Source organism: Ruditapes philippinarum, unplaced genomic scaffold (assembly GCF_026571515.1).
Source record: "Ruditapes philippinarum isolate M1 unplaced genomic scaffold, ASM2657151v2 ctg2296_1_1_1_1, whole genome shotgun sequence".
Taxonomy (NCBI): Eukaryota; Metazoa; Mollusca; class Bivalvia; order Venerida; family Veneridae; genus Ruditapes; species Ruditapes philippinarum.
This window is the reverse complement of record NW_026852752.1, coordinates 68,729-90,156: the sequence shown is the minus strand read 5'-3', so window position 1 is coordinate 90,156 and position 21,428 is coordinate 68,729. Positions and strand designations below refer to the sequence as shown.

General features: G+C 34.4%; 1 protein-coding gene and 1 long non-coding RNA gene across 2 annotated transcripts; both read right to left on the bottom strand.

Annotated features, from left to right (window-relative positions):
- Positions 1–595: 595 nt before the first annotated feature.
- LOC132723593 (carbohydrate sulfotransferase 9-like) lies at positions 596–14,808 on the bottom strand. Its single transcript, XM_060708348.1, has 2 exons — positions 14,749–14,808; positions 596–1,438 (listed from the first exon to the last, which is right to left on the bottom strand). Exons 1-2 carry the CDS (start codon positions 14,806–14,808, stop codon positions 596–598), a joined length of 903 nt encoding a protein of 300 aa, XP_060564331.1.
- A 2,618-nt stretch (positions 14,809–17,426) lies between these two features.
- LOC132723586 (uncharacterized) lies at positions 17,427–18,514 on the bottom strand. The gene is made up of 2 exons (XR_009624769.1): positions 18,362–18,514; positions 17,427–18,204 (listed from the first exon to the last, which is right to left on the bottom strand). It is a non-coding gene; the product is annotated as an uncharacterized LOC132723586 (long non-coding RNA).
- Between the last annotated feature and the right edge of the window lie 2,914 nt (positions 18,515–21,428).

Genomic DNA, 21,428 nt, shown 5'->3' with positions numbered 1-21,428 from the left:
GCCACATTTTTGTAGAGCCATCAAATTCTATTTTTCAACTGATAATATATAGATTGCTTACATGTACTATTTATTGTATTTCAAATATAACAGAATTTGTTAACATCTTTTTACTATAATTTAGATGATGTGGTAAGGGCCCACACTCTCAAATGTTGTTAAAACTTGTGATATGATCCGACACTATTGCTTTTTATGAACAATAGCATAAGTTATATAAATTAAAACATAAGATGTTTATTTTTCTTTATATTTATTAATAATAGTTTTCCCTTATATTGGAATAATCAAATAACTTGAATTTTTGACTTGAAAAAGTATTATTACTAGCAAAGATATTGAGCTTATCATCGTTATCAAATAACTTAAACGATCTTGAATATATTTTTCTGATGTCGTTGATAATTGAAGAGGGAACTGAGCTATATGCTTCTACAAAAGCATATTCTGTTTGAAATTTTCTTTCTTTAGATGTTGTTCTAAGTCTCGTCTTCTTAAGAAGTTCAACAAACTGTTTTTCTTCAATGACTTCAGCTTCACTATCATTAAGAGGAAATGCATGCATACCTATCAATCTTCTTATTTGTAGTTTTCTTCATATTCTCTGCAGAGCCTCAACCCAAGGAATGCATTCAACTATTTCATCCTTCCACTTAAACGGTCCAGATGTTGAATCTTTGATTGCATCGTCTGCGTAGAGTGAACTAAACTGGTTCTCAAACATTTCTAGAGTTCTACTTTGGTTTAACATAGATAAAATATGAAATGTGTCTTCTTTTAAAGTCTCCATTTTTCCAACAAATGTATAGTTCATCGTACAGGGTTGACATGCATCCAATGTATTTACATGGCAATCTAGGGTATTAGTTGCTAGAAATCTCTTTACAACATTTTGTAAGAATTGTCCAAACTTGAGATCCGCACCACACAACTTGATGCTTACATCAGTTTTCTTATAGTCAAGTTCCGTTTTAAAAACGTTCCAATAATACGGGTTAGGTCCGACAATTTTGTCAACAAATGCGGAAAATAAAACATCATATGGATTCCTTACAAATAAAAATTTGAACGAATCTTGAACGTTTATTTTACTCCAAATGCCATTTGATCTTAAAATTTCTCCACGCGATGTGGAAAAGTACAACTCACTATTTAAAACATCTGAAATGTTAATTTCGTATGGATGCATCTCAACAAATGTTGTCTCCTTATACTCAAACATTTTGAAAACACGAGACCAGAATGTTGATGCTATTTTACAAAGAGGGCAATAAAAAACGTGATGTGTTTCATCGTAATGTGCTCGGATGCGCAAACGAACATCATTAATGATTGAGGAATAACTTGTTTTGCGGAGGTATGCTGCTCGTTCATACCCATCTGTAGGGTATATAGTCGGTTTACCAAACACCTGTTTATTATTGTTTTCTGCCAAAATCTGTAAAAGCAAATAATACGTTAAACATAATATTTCTGGAACAGCTTGGTTGGTAATCAAACTGTTGTTGCCATTCGTACTCAAAAATCATCTGTCTCTACCTTGATTTGCTTTTACGAAAACCCAAGTTCTGTTACAGAATTTAAGATCACTTATTTTGTAAATTGCTGGACGATATACTTGTTAATGTCTGAAATATTGTTAGAAGTTACTTTCAAGGTTATGTGTTAAATAGAAATGCCATAGGTTCAAACCCCATAGATTTCATAATTTTTGTCTGGTCAGATTAGTAATTATCATTTTTTAAATTTGTATCAAAAATTTGATAAAGACAATGAAAGAAATATTTTTAGTGTGAATGGAGTAGCTTAACAACTTGTAAATAAAATAATCATATTATTTCCAAATACCTGTTAACCTGCTTATTGTTTTACATATGTTTAAAAGTGTATCTTTATTATAAGCTTTGAGGTTAGAACAACTGCAAAATAATAGAAGACAAAATTTGACTTTATTTCTGAGACCACGCTCATTCCTTTGATCAAAACTTACATATAACTGTATCAATCAACCATTTTTCAGACCTTTGCTTTCTTTATATGATTGAAAAACTATGGTTTTATTTTATCCGCTCATAAGTAAATAAGAAAAATGCTGGTAAGTAAATCTCTTCTTCGTTTAGTGAAATAATACCTTTGCTAATCGACATTTTGAACATTGTGAAATGTATATAACTGTATAGAATAATATTTTACATAATTTTAAATGATTGTAAAGATGAGACCAAGTCAGGTTTTGGACAAGATCAAGACATGTTTTCTTAGTTATAACTGTACGTGTAGAAACATTCTAGCATCAGCATGCATATTTCAATACCTCCCTGTTTGCTGAATTAAGCTAATGCAGATTTGTTTGAAGGATAACCACATACAGAGACATACATCTCTGTTTCATCATATTTATAAAAAAACTATATGTATTGAACTCAGCATGTTAGTACCATTTCTTCTTAGACCAAACATAGTATTAATAATACCTTTCAAAGTATCCACATGTATGTTCATAGGATTTTCTTCATCTGTACCGATAAAAAAACCTTAAACAAATTAAAAAACAAATTAAAAACATTAAATTCAATAGGTCTGGATCTTAACTAAAATTTGTCATTGTTATACAAAAATTGCCAGTTTTTACATCTTGTACTACTCTTATTTCTATAAGCCATGAAAGTCTTAAAGTCCAGCCGATTTGTATCGATGGTGTGCCATTGTAAGGAGATTGATCAATATGCCTCATATGAGGACGCCATTCATGCAGTTTCGCCATATAATGCTGCCATAGACTTAATTAATAAAGGCACGTATTCAGCATTATTCTAACTAAAGATATTTATGCAATCAACCACTAAAAAAGCTATATCTTATGAAGTATTTTCAGATTGCAAATCATCAGTAAAATTATATTTGTTCCCTAATCTTATGGTCGATCCTCGGAAGAGTTGAAATATAAATTGTCTCCGGTATTTACTTATTATTAGTTCCTGACCAAAACTTTATTCTGCTGTTTTAAGTAAGGCTCTATCCGTATAGCAATTTATGATATAATTTAAGACAATTTACTACTTAATTTATGTCATACAAGCATTCGAGAATTATCACTTTAAATTCAAACCAAAAAAAAAAATTGCAACAAATTAACATAGAACCCCATATACGCACGTGAAGCAACAGTCCGTAAAGGCAATCGATGGTGGCGGAAGAGGTTACAAATCAAGAATATGTTAAATACGTTTTGTATATGTACAGTTCAGCCATTTTAACCACCAAAAACGGTTATGAAGTTTGGTTGAAAATGATAAGATATATTCTACAAGTTATGAAGAACTGGAGCAAATAGCAATAAGCATCCCATAAATAATTGCACAAACATCAAAACATTCTTTAAATGGCAATGATTTTGTCAGCATTATGAAAATGTAAAAACTTAAATTAGGCACTATTTTACAACAGGTTGTTAGTGTATGTCCTTACATTACGCTAGTTGTATCGCAATAAATAATTACAATGTTTTGTTAATAGAAAAAAGACCCCCCACACACACCTAAAATAAATAAATAAATAAAAATAATAAAAAACGTCAAAAAAACAACAACTTCTGAAACAGCAAAATTGAAATTATTACAGGTTCAGTTTGATTAAACATGTTCATGGTCAGTACTGGAAATTGCAATCTACACCCTAACAATGGCTAAAACAGAATTTAAACTAACGTGAAATGGTTACATTTTGAATAGAGAAACATCCGCAAATGCGTTTATTCTGTAGTTATCGTGGAACCTTCAATGTGAGACGTTAGTACGCAGCGTATAGTCCCCAGTATAGTCCCGAGAATAATCTCCTGTGAATCGGTCGAATCTTCAAATACCGTTCACTTTAATACCGTCTTGATCGGACAATTATTTTTTCTATTATTTTTTTTCTATTATTTAAATTTGCCTTTATTTCTTTTATTTGACCTATCTTTCTCCCTAAATTGGTATAGGTTCGAGACTGAAAGGCGAATGGTGAAGGTAATTCACAGGTGAGGTGAAGAGTGGGTTAAAATTTCGAACCCTATATTGAATCTTAAAATATAGACTAATTTCGGGTATTTTCGTTATTTATCCGAAGCTTCTCTCGGCCTTCTTTTGAGAGCTTTCTTTAAACCCACTTAAACCACATCTTTGTCACGTGAACGAATCTTTTCCACTGTGACATCATTATATATGTACATTAAAATTTGGCAGCTCGAACACATGCTCAGTAGAATTCGTAATTATACTTATTAGTAACTTACATGCGACGCCCCTGTGGTATTTAGATAATTCGATCTGTAAGCAGTTTCATCAATATCTGCCCCATTCTTGTGGCTCTTGAGGATTAAAACCTGTACATCGTCAAGCTGAACAAATACTGTCAAGATAGTAAAATCTAGGAGACATAAGAGCAATGTATTTCAGCTGCAAAGCAGCCGAGTCTAAGATGGTTTTGAATAAGACATTCTTGCTTGCGCAAAACTTTTTTTTTTCATTCACATTTTATCTAAATTGAAAGACACTGCTTTCTTATCTCATTACTGCGCAACTGTTATTTCATATAATTATGATAGTTTATCGAGACTTAATATCGTGGAACCAATTTAAATTAATCATGCGTAAATACGTAGTCTCCATCCAAAGAGGAACTTTCATGCATCGGTGTTAGAACTGTTGCACTGAATTGTCACTAAACATCTTAATAATTACGTTATCATTTTGTTTGTGGTACATTTAGTTCTTTGTTGTGGCTTTTTTAAAATGCTTGGGTGGTGTCAGTATTCCTAACTTAAATACTGTATAATCACCCAAACGATATGTTGTTGAAAGTTTATTTGTGATATGCTAACTTCTGGCCCCCTTAAAAAATTCCATTATATTTATGTCTGCTCATTGTTTTCTCGTTTAGGGCACATGCATTTTGTTTATTTGGGGACAATACGCCGCTTTTCATAGAATGTCACTAACGTGTTACATTGAAGATCCCATGACAACCGCTGTATGAACACATGTGCGGATGTTTCAAAATTCTAAATTTTACCATTTCATGTTAAATGTTGAATACATCTTAGTAAAGTATTAGGGGGCGTGGATGGTAACATGTACTTTCCAGTACCGTTCATGAACAGGCTTAATCAAACCGAGCATGCAACATTTCAAATGTTGTCTTTTTGGACTTTCTTTAGGGATTCTATTTCTCTCCATTTTAATCTTAAAAACAATCAACGAATATCTTGTAAATTTAAGTCTCGAACTATTTAGTTATACCTTCATGGGATGTTTTTCGCTTTTTTCATCTCGACTTTCCTTTGAAAAAAGTAGAGGTATATTGTTATAGTCATGTCGACGTTGCTATTGCCGTTGCAGTTGCCGTCCGCAAACTTGTTTGTCGATCATGACTTTTTAAGTTCTATGTGTATTGTTTTCATACTTGGCAACAACAACCAATGGGACAATACCTTTTAGTAAATCAGACGAACTTTGACCTTCATCCATACATTACCTTGATCTTCAAGGTTAAATGTCTAAAGATTGCTTGTTTTTAGCTGATTTTTGCTACCAGTGATTATAACTTTGTTATTTTTGAATGGTTTCTTTTCAAACTTCAACATAATTATCTTTTAGAATACACCTTTAAGTTTACTAGACAGACCTTGCCCTTCACTCATAAATGTCATTGACTTTAAAAGTCATTTCATTGATATTATCAATTTGATGATGTAACTGGCTATAACTTTGTTATTGTTAAATGAATTGTCTTCATATTATAACATAATTTTCTTTGAGGATAAGACCTTCATGTATACAAAACTCAAACTGACCTTAGCTCTTTTATTACTTGACCTTTAAGGTAAAATCATTGAATTTTCACTGATATTTGCTATAATTGACTTAGTGATTAATCGATGGAGTATCTTCATACTTTGATAAAACATAATTATAAACAATACCTACTATAAGATTGAACTGACCTGGCTCTTTAACAAACCTTTACCGTCAAGGTCAAATTATTTATTTGGTTAAATTGCCATAATTTTGTTATTTGTGTACGGATTAGATTTGAACTTGGACAAAACAAAACATCCTACCAAACAAACATCGCAATGACCATGACCTTAAAGTGTCAAGGTCAAGGTCAAATTAATGAAATTCTCTTCTTTTTTGTTATTTGCTATAACTTTGTTATTTATAAATTGACTGCATATTAAGACACAACATCTTGAAGGTCAGAACCATCATGTATATAAAACTCAAATTGACATTGGATTATGTATAATCTAGACCTTAAGGTGTTTTATTTTCACTGATTATTGCTGTAATTGGCTGTAACTTTGTTATTAATCAATGGATTTTTTCATCCAACAAGTGTGATCAGACAGACCTAATAAAGTTTAAAAAAAGGAAAAACCTATTTTTTTTTTTCTTTAATTTGTTTTAAAGATTTGTTTTTACCGTCTATTTGTTTGCTTTTAGAAAAAGTGAAAAAGTCGAGCGTTGGAACCGCCTGGCGGTGGATCTTGTTATGAAAATGAATTCCATTTAAAAACTCGTTTCTTATCGGAACAACTCGGCCATAGTAACAAGCAACTAATATAATAAGCCAAGTTTAGCCTTTCATTTGTCACAATATTACCAGGTAAAAATAGCGGCGATTAAGAGAATTTCCATTATTATGCTTTAACTCAGTCCTAAAGTGACATTATGCCAATTCAAGTATAAATGGTCAGAAAACACGTAATATTCAAATAACTGGACATTTTGCCTTGATTTTGTTTAAAGTAGCATGTCACCAGATTCATGTTAATTTTCATGAAAATTTTGAAAATGTTTTTAAAAGTTAAATACTGTCGAGTGAACAAAGAAACTAATTTACAAATTGCAAACGGCACTTACAATCCATGTAAATTACCAAAATAGAGGTCAAAATATACATAAATACCTCTTACTACGTTAGTAACGCAGTAGAATTATAATGATTGATACTGCAAAATAAGTCATTAATCGCACAAAACATGCAAATAATTCATTAAATATGAAATTTAAAATCTTTTGGATTAAACATGAACTTTATGGTCGAGCAAGAACGTCAACTCAGATTAGTATAAAGGTAGAGGCAAACTATATTTGTTGCATGTTTTGCTTTGTCTCCATCTTGTCTCTATTAACGGCCTTTTAGCTGGCATATTGACCACTGACTGATTTTTAAAAGAATATCATAAAATGCCAAGTCTTTACCGCCCGACGACCAAATCGCACAGAGGCCGTCCGGACATCGAGCGGCGACCGCCTGGTCTTTGAATGATGTCGTTACATCAAGGCGGCAAATTCGCCCGGCGACAGTTTCATTCATACCAACGAAAGTATCAAATTTAAAATCGCGCGGCATTCGCGATCGTCAAAGCCGCCGATGTTGTAAAAGATCGTTTAATCGTGTGGTCATTTTATTTGTGACATAGCCATATTCAGAATTCAACATTTAAATACGAAATTGATGAAATTATGTATTACGAGACGTCCACAGATGTGTTCATATTGATTTCATGGAACCTTCACCGTGACACCTTTGTGTCATTCTACAAAAGGCGACGTAATGTAGGGACATTAAGTTAAAAAAAAACTCTGCCTTCAACGAGAAAGCAATAGACGGAACTAAATGGTATTAATGATAATATTCTAATGGTAAATTACTTTGACCTAGAAGCATTGTTAATCAAGACGCGGCGTTTTCAGCGAACAGGTCATAATAATTTTCGTCTTACTCATTCAAAATATATTCTAATAAGCTGAGAAAACAATAAAACGCCCTTAAAGAAGAAGGGCCGAGTGTTTAGTATGAAAACTATTTGTAACAAGCAAATTCATTGAATTGTATCCCCCTCCAAGTACTAGTTATTATTAACACAACAACTGGAGATATAAGGATTTATTTACATAAATATATCATGGCATGCAAATTTCCTTGCCGTATTGATGGTTGCCATACAGTCATGTTGAAATCAAACCAGCAGTTGAAAAGAAATAGCTATATTGCCATATATACATACTGCACAACTAATCAATGGCCATAACTCTGTCTTTAAAGGTCTGACCGGAACAAAGCAGTGATATACTCATCTGCCCTTGGAATTGATTGTTCCAATACAGTCCAGCAAGTACTTGCAGAGAAATAGCGAGGAAACGGTTATTGATCTATATGCATGCTGCATAACTTATTAAGGGCCATAACTCTGTCTTGAAGGTTCTGACTGGAACAAGGCGATGATATGCGTATCTCCTCTAGGCATTGATAGTTCCCATAAAGTTTCAATGAAATCCAGCAAGAGGTTGCAGAGAAATAGTACGGAAACGATTATTGCTCTACATGCATACTGCATAACTAATCAAGAGCCTTAACTCTGTCTTGAAGGATCTGACCAGAACAAGGCGACGATATACGCATCGCCTCTAAGTATTGAAGGTTCCCATTAAATTTCGTTGAATTCTTATCAGAACTCGCAAAGAAGTAGCGCGGAAACGAGTTTTGCACTATATGCATACTGCATCACTAATCAAGGATCATAACTCTGAATAAAAGTGTTTGACCGGTAAAATGCGAAGATGTGCACATCTCCTTTTGGTATTGAAGATTCCCATAAAGTTTCGTTGAATTTCAGCCAGTAGTTGCAGATAGGTAGCGCGGAAACAAGTATTGCTCTATATGCATACTAAGCAAGTGCAACAACTCTGAGTTTAGGGGTCTGACCGAAAAAAGGCGACGGTATACGCATTTCCTCTTAATATTGAAGGTTCACATTAATTTTTGTTGGATTTAAGCTTGTAGTTGCAGAGAAGTAGCGCGTAAACAATTATTGCTCTACATGCATACTGCATAACTAATCAAGGTCAATCACTCTTGAGTTAAGGGGTCTAACCGGAACAAGGCGACGATATGCGCATCTTCTCTTTGTATTGAATGTTTCGTTTAATTCCCGCCAGTAGTTGAAGAGAACTAGCGCGGAAAGGAAATACGTACGGGTGAATGGACGGACGTTCTAACGGGACAGTAATAATGTGGCTACTCTATTGTTCTATCTATTGTTCTTTTTAGCCACACAAAAGAAAATAGCCGAGTAAAAGCGTTACGGAATGAATGCCATCAAAGAGAAATAACAGTTACCTATGTCCCTCTAGCCACATTACTACTGTCCTTAGAGAGCGGACAGACGGACGGACAACGCCAAAAACTATATTCCTCTCCCAATTCCATCGGCGGGGGATAAAAATGATGTAAATAATAAAGAGAAACGCCTACCTTGATTTTCCAAATGTTCGCACATAATACCAAAACCGGAATTAGCACTACTATTTAAAAGCAAAGCACCGATATTGCAAAAGGAGTACGTTGAGCAGGCCTGTTATCTAAATGAACATGACAAAAAGTCATTCGGCTTGTAAGGAAGAAACAATGCCTGTTTTCTTTTCAATGATATTAAATAATTTTATTTTGAAAGAAAAGACATTTTTTTTTTTTTTATGAAAACTGAAACATTGAAACAAACCTTTATTCCACTTTGAATATAAATTTTGAATATAATAATCCCTGCTTTGTTTGTCATTAGCAAAACAGATTATTAATTATATCTATTTGAAATTATATATCAATATTGTTCATATGTCGAACAGTTGCTCATAACATCTGCTTTATGATTTCTCGTAATTATCTGCTATATGATTTCTCGGAATTATAAATGAAAAAAATAAAAATAAAATAAAACAGAGAAATGAAATCAATAACAACAATAGTGTTACGATTGTATTAACTTTTTTATCATTGATTTATTTCACATTAGATACATCTAGGGACATTCATATTGCTTCATTTTAGCATACTTGACCTAATGGACGTAATTTATAAATATTTATTTAAATGCTTGTAGTTCTATAAAGATTTTTAACCGCGACTTAACCACACTTTGGTCATATCTCGATGGGAGATCCACTCCACATACACTAATTTTCTTATTTACCAATTTGTCCGCAATTAACCAATTACAGTATAATAACTAATCGTACAACGGCGAAGGATGATAAAACCATTAGATAAAATTGATACGGAGAAATTCGCCTCGGCCGAAGATAGAGAAGCGGATGGGCATGCCCATTTCATACCGGTAGTATCCGTAAGATGTCCAACGAGGAATTCAGGTGTTAATTAAAATAGCAAGTGAATATCGTTCCTGGTTTGCACTTGTTACAATGACCTTAGAAAGAAATATATTTAGAATTTTTATTACGTTAGACCTAGTTTGTATAAATTTTTAGAATTATTAAATAGTGATAATAAGATTATTTAACGTAACCTTGCGTGTTATATACGAGAAGCATTGGCTATGAGAATATCAGTTACACATCGTTGAATTCACGGTTAATCCTCTGTGTAACATAGCGTAGATAAATAAGTATTGATTGCATAATGTCTAACTTTAAATATAGATTACATTTTGCTTTGATAATATTTTGATATGTTTTGTATTAACGGAATTATAAATTAAACAATAAAAACATATGCTTTGCTTACATTTGACTATGATATTATTATGTAATGTGACTTATACTTAAATATATTTAATTGTTTGTATTGTGTAGACGATGTATTTTGTACAAGTCTGAAAATAAAATTTCTGTTCTGTTCTGTTCCTATCTAAAGTGTTTCATTTCTATCAATTTCATGTCATATTAGTCCAGTACCTTTTTAAACGTTTCCACGAAGGATGCCTGCATTGTTTCTGGTTTACATGTATTTTATTGGCGAATTTATTAAATGTCCCGTTAAGCCCCAGTCACATTATAGCTTACGACCAGTGAAGACCAGTTCACGATCACCAGTGACCTCTAGTCGCGGACAATCTTTAAAACGTCTTACGACGGTCATCGGTGATCTTTGACAGTCGCAGGTTATCTAATTTAGGTCCCACGACCAATTTCAGTCGTAGAAAAGTTTTTGAGATGCACAAAAACCTCCTTGCGATCAAACAGGTCGCTAGTGATCTTATAAGGTCTTAAGGCTGTCGCAAATATATGTAAAACAAGATCAGCATCAATGAAAGCCAGATGAAATTGCAAGCAAGGGTAGAAATAACGGACACACCAGTCTGATGTGCAAGAATAATACTACAGTATAAGTACTTTTTTCTGCAGGAACTTTATTTCTGAGGTTCATAACGATACCGCAAATTTAAAAACGGCAGAAAATTAAGACTTTCCTTATGTATATGTCGGAATATTTTAACTACCGGCATTGTATAATTATATCGTTATCAGCTTTTGTAGAAATTAACGGTTTTGGGATTTTTCTTTATGTATCCGTCGTGAATAAAAGATCAGAAAAAAATGAATGTTTCTGTGCTAGTTCATTTTGCTAAAATTAATATTATTTTCTCTGCAGAATATTTTTATATTATGTACAAATACTCGATACAAATTTATATTGAGTATTATTGCAAGTAACTACAAAAATGTGTCCACGTGCGGTTTATACCATTGTTTATACCCCTGTTTTTATTTTCTCATTTTAAAATATATTTAACGATATCATTATCAAAGATTTGATAAAACATTACCATTGTTTGTTATTGTCATTAAAACCTGCAATAAACATACTCTTTTGTATATGTACAATATCTTGGGTCTATGTGCGATTTTGCCATTGTTTATTCTTCACACTTACCTGCACATGTCCACTTAAAATCGATTGGATTGACATAATTTTTTTTAAAAATTGTATTTGCATGTTGTTGTTGTTGTTTAAGTGTTCTTTAGTTTATTAACGTGTATATACAGAAACATGATGACTACGACGAAACACGTTATCAGTCGTCTGTACTTTGTACCTGGAAGTCATTAAATCTTGACATGTTGTCTGTTTCTATTGAACAAATATCTCAATTCAAACGCAAAAATAAAACGCATCAATGCGAGAATGATGAAATCGCAGAAATAAGATACGCAAAAATCTAAAATCCCTTATTTTTACAAAAATCGCAGAATATTAAGACCGCAGAAATAAGTACTTATACGGTATTTGACACATGTTGCAGTTCGGATCGGAAAATCCGTCCCGAGGTGACCTGTCTATTTGGCGGTAACAAGATCTAAAATTTTCATATCCAATTGTGGGTCTTATTAATTCCGAGGGATCATCCATGAAAAACGGAATACCGTTAGGGCCATCGTAGATAAAATGTTAAAATGCAGAGTGCGACAATGCGATAGTGCGACAATGCGATGACGACAATACGACAGTGCGATGACGACAATGCGAGAGTACGATGGCGAAAGTGCGATGGCGAGAGTGCGATAATGCGATAGTACGATGACGACAGAGCGATAGTGTTATTGCACTGTCGCGATCGCACAGTCGCATTGTCGACATCGCTCTGTCCCACTGTCGCATTGTCGTACTGTCGTCATTGCATTGTCGGAATGTCGCTATCGCACTGTCGCCATCGCACTGTCGTCATCGTGTTATCGCATTGTCGACTCTCGCCTTCTGGTGGACGGCTCTAAACTGCTGGCGAATAAGCTGACGGTATAGAATATGGGATAATTTTACGTTTGTCATTTTTTTTTCTTCTTGTTTTTCTTTTTCTTTTTATTATTTATTTGTTATTTTTTTCTGTATACTAATAATGTTTAAATGAAATCATAAATTAATAATAAGAATCATTTTGTATATAAATACTGAAAGAGTTAAACATAGACGGAAAATGTAATAAATTGTGTGAAACTTTTATATACAATGTAATAGAAATATTTCAGATGAAAATGATCTCATGTTGACATTTAAAAGATGAAAAAATCATTGTTTATTACTTGTATGAAAAAGACAAACGAAATTTATTCATTTATCGTCATCAGTGTTTTTATTGTTTTGTAAGATGTATAATTAAGTATATTACTTACAACATTGTAAATAAAGATACATGTAATTAGAAATTTACGTCAACACATAATTTTTTCTATATATCTAACATAAGTGGTCAACAATTTTCACTTTAAGATTAACTTAACAGCAGATCCTACTATAATGTATAAGTTTAATTGGTCAGCATATTGTACTATAGACAACTGACTCCGCTGGTGGACATAGTGACACAATTTGTTTCAATGTTGAAAAACACATCATTCTATCCATTATATTTAATCCGGAAAAATTCTTACTGACTTTTTTTGTTGTTGTTTTTTTTTTAGGGAAACATGCAAAATTCGAATTACCAACTACCTGCCGGTAGGGAGTGGAGGATTAAGAATAACCAACTACCAGCTAGTAGGTAGTAGGTTATTCGAATATGTATCTTTCAGCGTTGGTTACACGTTACCTAAGATCGACCTGTCCAATTATTTCTTGGAGTTGAGTGGGGCGGCAGTCACCCTTCAAACCCCCGTGCAGAAGAGGGTACCCCCTCTCATGCACCTCGATGTATCTGATAAATAGGGCATGGTTTTCACTATTATAGGCATCAAAAGGGAGGATGAAAAGGCGTGAAAACACGTCTATATGAGATAAAATGTAAAACATATATAACAAGAGCACCGCTAGGCGGAATATTATACGCCCGAAAGTGATTTTTTACTAAGAGTGAAGCATTTGTAAGACATTACATAAATTAAATAAAGTATTACCTCCTTCAAACAGCAATCCTCCAATAAAGTTTGAATATTGTGGGCCAAATGGAACTTTGGTTATACTCTGGAAACTGTTTTCAGTTTTGAGGTAATAGCGACCTTGAACTTTGACTTTGTGACCCCAAAATCGATAGGGGTCTTCTACTCAATATGGGCAATCATCCTATGAAGTTTGAGCCAAATAAAAATGAAATTGACAAAAGTAAAATTATCCCATATTCTATACCGTCAGCTTATTCGCCAGCAGTTTAGAACCGTCCACCAGAAGGCGATAGTCGAGAGTGCGACAGTGCGATGACGAAGTGCGACATTGCGATGACGAGAGTGCGACAGTGCGATGACGAGAGTGCGACAATGCGATGACGAGAGTGCGACAGTGCGATTACGAGAGTGTGACAATGCGATGACGAGAGTGCGACAGTGCGATGACGAGAGGGCGACTGTGCGATGGCGAGAATGCGACAATGCGACAGTGCGATGTCGAGAGTGCGACAGTGCGATGACGGGAGTGCGACAATGCGATGACGACAGTGCGACAGTGCGATGACGAGAGTGCGACAATGCGAGAGTGCGACAGTGCGATGACGAGAGTGCGACAATGTGAGAGTGCGACAACACTATCGCTTTGTCGTCATCGTACTATCGCATAATCGCATTGTTGCCATCATCCTATGAAGTTTGAGCCAAATAAAAATGAAATTGACAAAAGTTAAATTATCCCATATTCTATACCGTCAGCTTATTCGCCAGCAGTTTAGAACCGTCCACCAGAAGGCGATAGTCGAGAGTGCGACAGTGCGATGACGAAGTGCGACATTGCGATGACGAGAGTGCGACAGTGCGATGACGAGAGTGCGACAATGCGATGACGAGAGTGCGACAGTGCGATTACGAGAGTGTGACAATGCGATGACGAGAGTGCGACAGTGCGATGACGAGAGTGCGACAATGCGAGAGTGCGACAGTGCGATGACGAGAGTGCGACAATGTGAGAATGCGACAGTGCGAAGACGAGAGTGCGACAATGCGATGGCGACAGTGCGACAACACTATCGCTTTGTCGTCATCGTACTATCGCGTAATCGCATTGTTGCCATAGCGTTATCGCATTCTCGTCATCGCACTGTCGCATTCTCGTCATCGCACTGTCGTATTGTCGTCATCGCACTCTCGCAATGTCGCCCTCTGTATTTAAACGTATAACCCTGATGGCCCTAACGGTATTCCGTAATGAAAACAATGTGCCTTATTCTTTCAGAATCTTGATTAGTTTTCGCTACTTACACGTATTATCCCGTGTAACGGAGTAAAGTGACCCCATAGAATAATGATTCCCGGTCAGTATTCTATAAAAAATGTGATCCCCTTTTTTATTCTATAAAACAGACTTTTAACTTCTGGAAGCTTCTGTTATTATTGTTACTTTAGTCGTACTTTTATGTGCCCTTTATTATGTCAAATTTAAAGTTCATGTCTATATCTAGAGGCTGACTTACTTTTTACATTATGTTGCTGTAAATAAGACTGATTATAAGATACATGTATACTGAAAAGATGCAGCGTCTCTCACGCCCCTAGCCAAGGTTAAGCGGTGTTCAGTCTTCAAAAATAAATGTAATTGAATCAATGATTCCGAAGTTAAATATGACAAGACTGAGATGAAGTACAGGACAACATTTTACAACTGCCATATTTTATTTAAGAACTGACATTAACAAACATATGTCATTTTGTCCAGTGATGTTTCACTATGTGATCATTATAAATACTCCAAAATGATTTCAATTAAAATGGAGAAATGATTAATTTTTCAATTTAGCATTGTTTGATATAAGTAGTTGTGTTTTAGAAATAAAATACTTAATGATATATTTTATGTAATGATATATAATAATTATAATGATATAAGTTTTGAAATTATAGGATAGCCAGCTACAACATATGCAACCTGTTCACTTTAATCAATAATTGATGAAATGTATATTTTGCAATTAGTGAGTTGTATTGCTATTGCTAGGCCATTAACTAAAGTGTTTTAATAAAAAATGTTCTTTCCAACTTGCACAGCTTGATCATATAATAAATTTGTTCATGCTTAACAAGATCTGCAAATTGTATTGAAACTGTACAGTAATGAAGCTTGAGTTGTACAAAAAGTAAAATAACTCCATCTCGTTCTCAAATGCTTTGTTCATTTTGCTAAACTTCTTGGAATGACCCTTATGGCGTCTTCTACTTAATATAACATTGCCGCGTTCTTTGAACATGTTGAACATGATTAATGCAAGAACTAAAAAGTAATAAACAAACTTGTAACAACTGCTGGATTTTAAATACAAAAGGGTCTATCCTTGGGTTGTCCTTTGCTACACCAATTATAGTAAACTCAATAAGGTGGCTGCATGTGAAATAAATAAGTAATAAAAACTTAAATGGCATTATCTCTGCTGCTAATAAATTGATAAAACTAAATTAGAGTAAGAAAAAGCAAAGCCAGTCAGCCTCCAAACACGTCATAGAAATAAAATAGAAATTACTATATTCTAAGCGAACTTTTGCTAAAATGTTTCCTCTTTACAACAAAGTCATGTTAAAATATGATAAACAGGATCAAGAAGGAAAGGCGGCGTTTAATGACTGCAACCCCCAAACGACCAAGCAACAAGAACCAGAGGCAAGAGGGAGCCCAAACAAAAAAAGGACAGGGCGCAAGGCAGAGCACGGACAAGGTAATCACATAAATGATACCTAAAACTTAACAATAGTAACCGAAAAGATAATCAAAGAAAACAATTGATTGATGATTTATAGGTCCACAAAGTTTATAGGTACAGGGAAAGGGGGCACGAAATTCGGGGAAAGGAGGGGAAAAATTGAAAAAAGTGTTTTAGACTTTCTCTGAATATTGACCTCTCCCTCCTCTCGACAAAACAAAAACAAACAAAAACAAGAACCGGTTGAACCGGGTGATGCTCCCCGAGAAGGTTCTGGACACAGGAAAGTATAAAAAAAATGAACAAAGGGCAATAACTCCAAAATTAGACCAGGCTTTGTTTAGGTTCTTGAAGCGTTGCAGTTCTATCCAATTACATCTAGCTACCTACAAAGTTTCATGTTGATATCTCTAATAGTTTTAAAGTAATGTCAAGGACAAAAGTCAAAAAGTAAAAATAAACAAAGGGCAATTACTTCAAAATAAGGCAAGGCAGAGTAATGATTCTTAAGCACTGCACTTCCACCCAATGAGACCTATCTATCTACAAAGTTTCATGTTAATATCTCTTATAATTTTAGAGTAATGTCCCAGACAAAGTTCAAAGTGTCAAAATGAACAAAGGGCAATGACTCCAAAAGTAGGCAAGACAGTGTTACAGTTCTTGTGCACTGCAAACTTACTCAATGAGATCTATCTACCTACAAAGTTTCATGTTGATATCTCTTATACATTAAGAAATATGTCCCGGACAAAGTTCAAAGTGTAAAAATAAACAAAGGGGGATAATTCAAAAATTAGGCAAGGCAGAGTTAAGGTTCTTGTTCACTGCACACCTACTCAATGAGATCTATCTACCTACAAAGTTTCATGTTGATACCTCTTATACTTTTAGAGTTATGTCCCGGACAAAGTTCAAAGTGTAAAATAAACAAAGGGGGATAATTCAAAAATTAGACAAGGCAGAGTTACGGTTCTTGTGCACTGCACACCTACTCAATGAGATCTATATACCTACACAGTTTCATGTTGATATCTCTTATACTTTTAGAGTTATGTCCCGGACAAAGTTCAAAGTGTAAAATAAACAAAGGGGGATAATTCAAAAATTAGACAAGGCAGAGTTACGGTTCTTGTGCACTGCACACCTACTCAATGAGATCTATCTACCTACACAGTTTCATGTTGATATCTCTTATACTTTTAGAGTTATGTCCTGGACAAATTTCGAAGTGTAAAATAAACAAAGGGGGATAATTCAAAAATTAGGCAAGGCAGAGTTATGGTTCTTGTGCACTGCACACCTACTCAATGAGATCTATCTACCTACAAAGTTTCATGTTGATACCTCTTATACTTTTAGAGTTATGTCCCGGACAAAGTTCAAAGTGTAAAATAAACAAAGGGGATAATTAAAAAATTAGGCAAGGCAGAGTTACGGTTCTTGTGCACTGCACTTCTACTCAATGAGATCTATCTACCTACAAAGTTTCATGTTAATATCTCTTATACTTTTAGAGTTATGTCCCGGACAAAGTTCAAAGTGTAAAATAAACAAAGGGGGGTAATTCAAAAATTAGGTAAGGCAGAGTTACAGTTCTTGTGCACTGCACTTCTACTCAATGAGATCTATCTACCTACAAAGTTTCATGTTGATACCTCTTATACTTTTAGAGTTATGTCCCGGACAAAGTTCAAAGTGTAAAATAAACAAAGGGGAATAATTCAAAAATTAGGCAAGGCAGAGTTACGGTTCTTGTGCACTGCACTTCTACTCAATGAGATCTATCTACCTACAAAGTTTCATGTTGATACCTCTTATACTTTTAGAGTTATGTCCCGGACAAAGTTCAAAGTGTAAAAATAAACAAAGGGGAATAATTAAAAAATTTGGCAAGGCAGAGTTACGGTTCTTGTGCACTGCACACCTACTTAATGAGATCTATCTACCTACAAAGTTTCATGTTGATACCTCTTGTTGTTTCAAAGTTATGTCCCGGACAAGAAAAGGGGACGGACGGACGGACGGACGGACGGACGGAAAGACGGACGGACGGATGGACGGACGGACGGACAAGGCGGCGACTATATGCTCCCCCGAAATTTTTTCGGGGAGCATAACAACTATATAGACAGCGTTTCACAGGATTTGGTTACTTTATCATTCCTATTTAAATACATGTTGTCACTTTGCAGACTTGCGGAGTAATAATTTGCTTGTGTTCGTCTACGAAGTTTCACGCTAACATTTAGTGTTCCGCATCTCATACCGATACTTTTATAGGAAGTAAGATTCTTCTGTTTGTTTTTTTCTTTTATCATGTATTTTTTACTTACATCAGTATTGACATATTAGGGTGTCGACAATTCTTTTATAAACCATACTTTTTATCGCCTAAATGTTTTTGTTTTAACTTAACTATTATTACTCATGAATATCCATTCAGCATTGTGCAAAGGGTATTAACTTCGTTAGTGTACAGTCCCTGGTTCAAATCGAGAAAAATGCATATTTTGATTAATTGTTTTTTTTTCGAGCTATTTTTTAACTAACAAAATTTTAGTTCCTCCTCGTACACACAAGGCTAGTTCTAATTAAATCGCATTCCCCAGTGTTAAAAAATCAACGTAGTCGATAACTAAGGTGCAAAGGTGGCGGCATGGCCGAATGGTTAACGCGTCAGACTAGTAATCTTATAACCGCTTTACGAATGGGTTCAAACTCCGTCAGGGGCAAGTCGTTGTTTCCTTGAGCAAGAAACTTTCTAAATTACTAAAAATAAACTATAACAGCAGAAAATAGATATATGCAACAATTTGCCAAAATTATGAAAAGTCAGAAATGTAAAATTAAAATTTCAAATAGAATAAAATTACTATCTGTAAAAATACATTATGTTTTGCTTAACTTTATGACGGAAGGGGCCCTTGTCTATGCGTGCGTGTCGCCATACAAGTTCTTGGGCGAGAATCAAGGAACTGAACATAATCGTTAATTAGCATGTACAGTAGTGCACTTTGGGGTTCACATGTGAATTAAGTCAATTTTGTTAGCGACATTATGCCCAAAATCTATGGAGTGCATTTAGATTTCCCCACCACTTACCGTCTGTCTGTACATCCTTTCGTTTCATGTTGTGTCACATACAGCTCTAACACAACTTGAGCTAGAGTCAACAAACCTTACAGGAATTTTGATCAGCATGCAATGACGTTGTGCACACGGAGTTTCGCTTTCGGATTAATTCAGTTTAGTTAGGGTTATTGCCCTTGACTTAGTAATACTGTCTTGCTGTACGTCAGTAAACTGAAAAAGGGAAATATTGTGAAATCCGTATCTAATGGACGCATTTCTAGTTGCTCTTGACTTTGTAAAAATTTGCAAATTTTCAATTTGCGTCGAGAGTAGATTAGTCGTAATGTAAGAGGCAACATTTTACAAAATTAAAACCAGTCTGTTCTAGAGTGCCTAGACAGCTAAAGACCACAGCAGATATGATGAACTGACCCACAATATCTGATCGAGTATATGTAGATATAAAGGATTTGACCTACAGTCATGAAACTTATCAGAAATTCTTCAGAGCATGTGTAACCATGCACCTTGAGGTTTGTTTGTACATGTATATTTACCAAGTATTTGTAGAGTAATTGCTATTGACGTATTAAAAAGGTTTTGCATTTTTAACTTTTGCTCCGCGAAGCCAAAACGGTTATTTGACCTACAGGCATGGCACTTTACAGAAATGTTGGTCAATTAGTATCTGTAGTCTTACACATAGCGTTTTGCTATTATATTTATACATGATTTGAAGAGTAATCGCCTTTAAAAATTGTTTGAATATTATGTCACATGCACTTCTAAATAGGCTTGAGCTATAGTCAACAATCTTTACAAGAATGTTGCTCATCGTGTGAAGTTATGCACGTGGGGATTGCTTGTGAATTTTTTCAATATATGTAGAGTTATTGCCCTTTACTAAGTAAAATAAATGCAAGTTTCAACTAGTGTTGCGCGTAGCTTTAAAAGTATATGACATTGAGTCATGACACATTAAAGTAATATTGGTCAGCAACCGCTGTTGTATAGCTTGGGGTTTGCTGTTCATTTATTCTTTTTTGTATAGTTATTGTCCTTGACTTTGTAAAAATATAAAATTTTGAATTTGTGCGTAGTCCAACAAGTTTTTGACATAGCATCATGAAAAAATAATTAGCTTGTACAGTTCTCCACCTTGGAGATTGCTTGTATCTTCATTCAGGTTTTGTAGATTTATTGCCCTTGACGAACTAAAATCAGTTTCAAAATGTTGTGTCACGTGTACCACTAAAAGTGCTTGAGCAGGAGTCAAAAAACGTTTATGTTTGTCAGCATGTGTAGTTATGCAAATAGGGGTTTGCTTGTGAATCTATTTATTACATGTTTAGTAATTGCCCTTGCCTAAGTAAAGAATTTGTTGTTTTTAATTTGTTTCTTACGTAACTCGTAAGGTTGTTCATGAAACTCTTTATTAATGTTGGCAAGATTTTATATTGTTGTTATACCCCAACCACTAAGGCGTTGTAATTCTCAATTTGTGTCGCGCGTAACTCAAAATGTATTTCACCTTGATTCATAAAACTTTACAGAAATGTTAGCCAGCATGTGTAGTGTAGTTGTGGTTGTGCATCAGAGGTTTTGCTTTTAAGCAATCTTTAGTAAGCAAAATTGAGATTAGGAATTCTTTTAGCTCAACATTGGCACAAATTAAGATGTCAACATTAGAAAAATTGGATTTCATTTTTATGCTCAACAACATGTAGAATTTCCTTTGTTCGTGTACGATATTATTATGCAGTGTGTCAGTTGTGTCAGAGTGTCACATTGATAAAAATGAAAATGTCATGATTACACCTATATGAAAAATATACTTAATAAAAATAAACTTTTTTCTATTTTGTACCCTTCTATACAAACCGTAGTCTCACGCTTTGCTTGGTTATATGATCAAAACATTAGACATCCTGTTATTTACATTGAACTTTATTGATATTCCTTA

Coding starts and splice junctions, on each gene's coding strand:
- LOC132723593 (XM_060708348.1), bottom strand. CDS start 14,808: ATGCGACAGTGCGATGACGAGAATGCGATAACGCTATGGCAACAATGC. Junction 1,439..14,748: donor AACAATGCGATTACGCGATA/GTACGATGACGA, acceptor TTGCTTTTACAG/ATTTTGGCAGAAAACAATAA.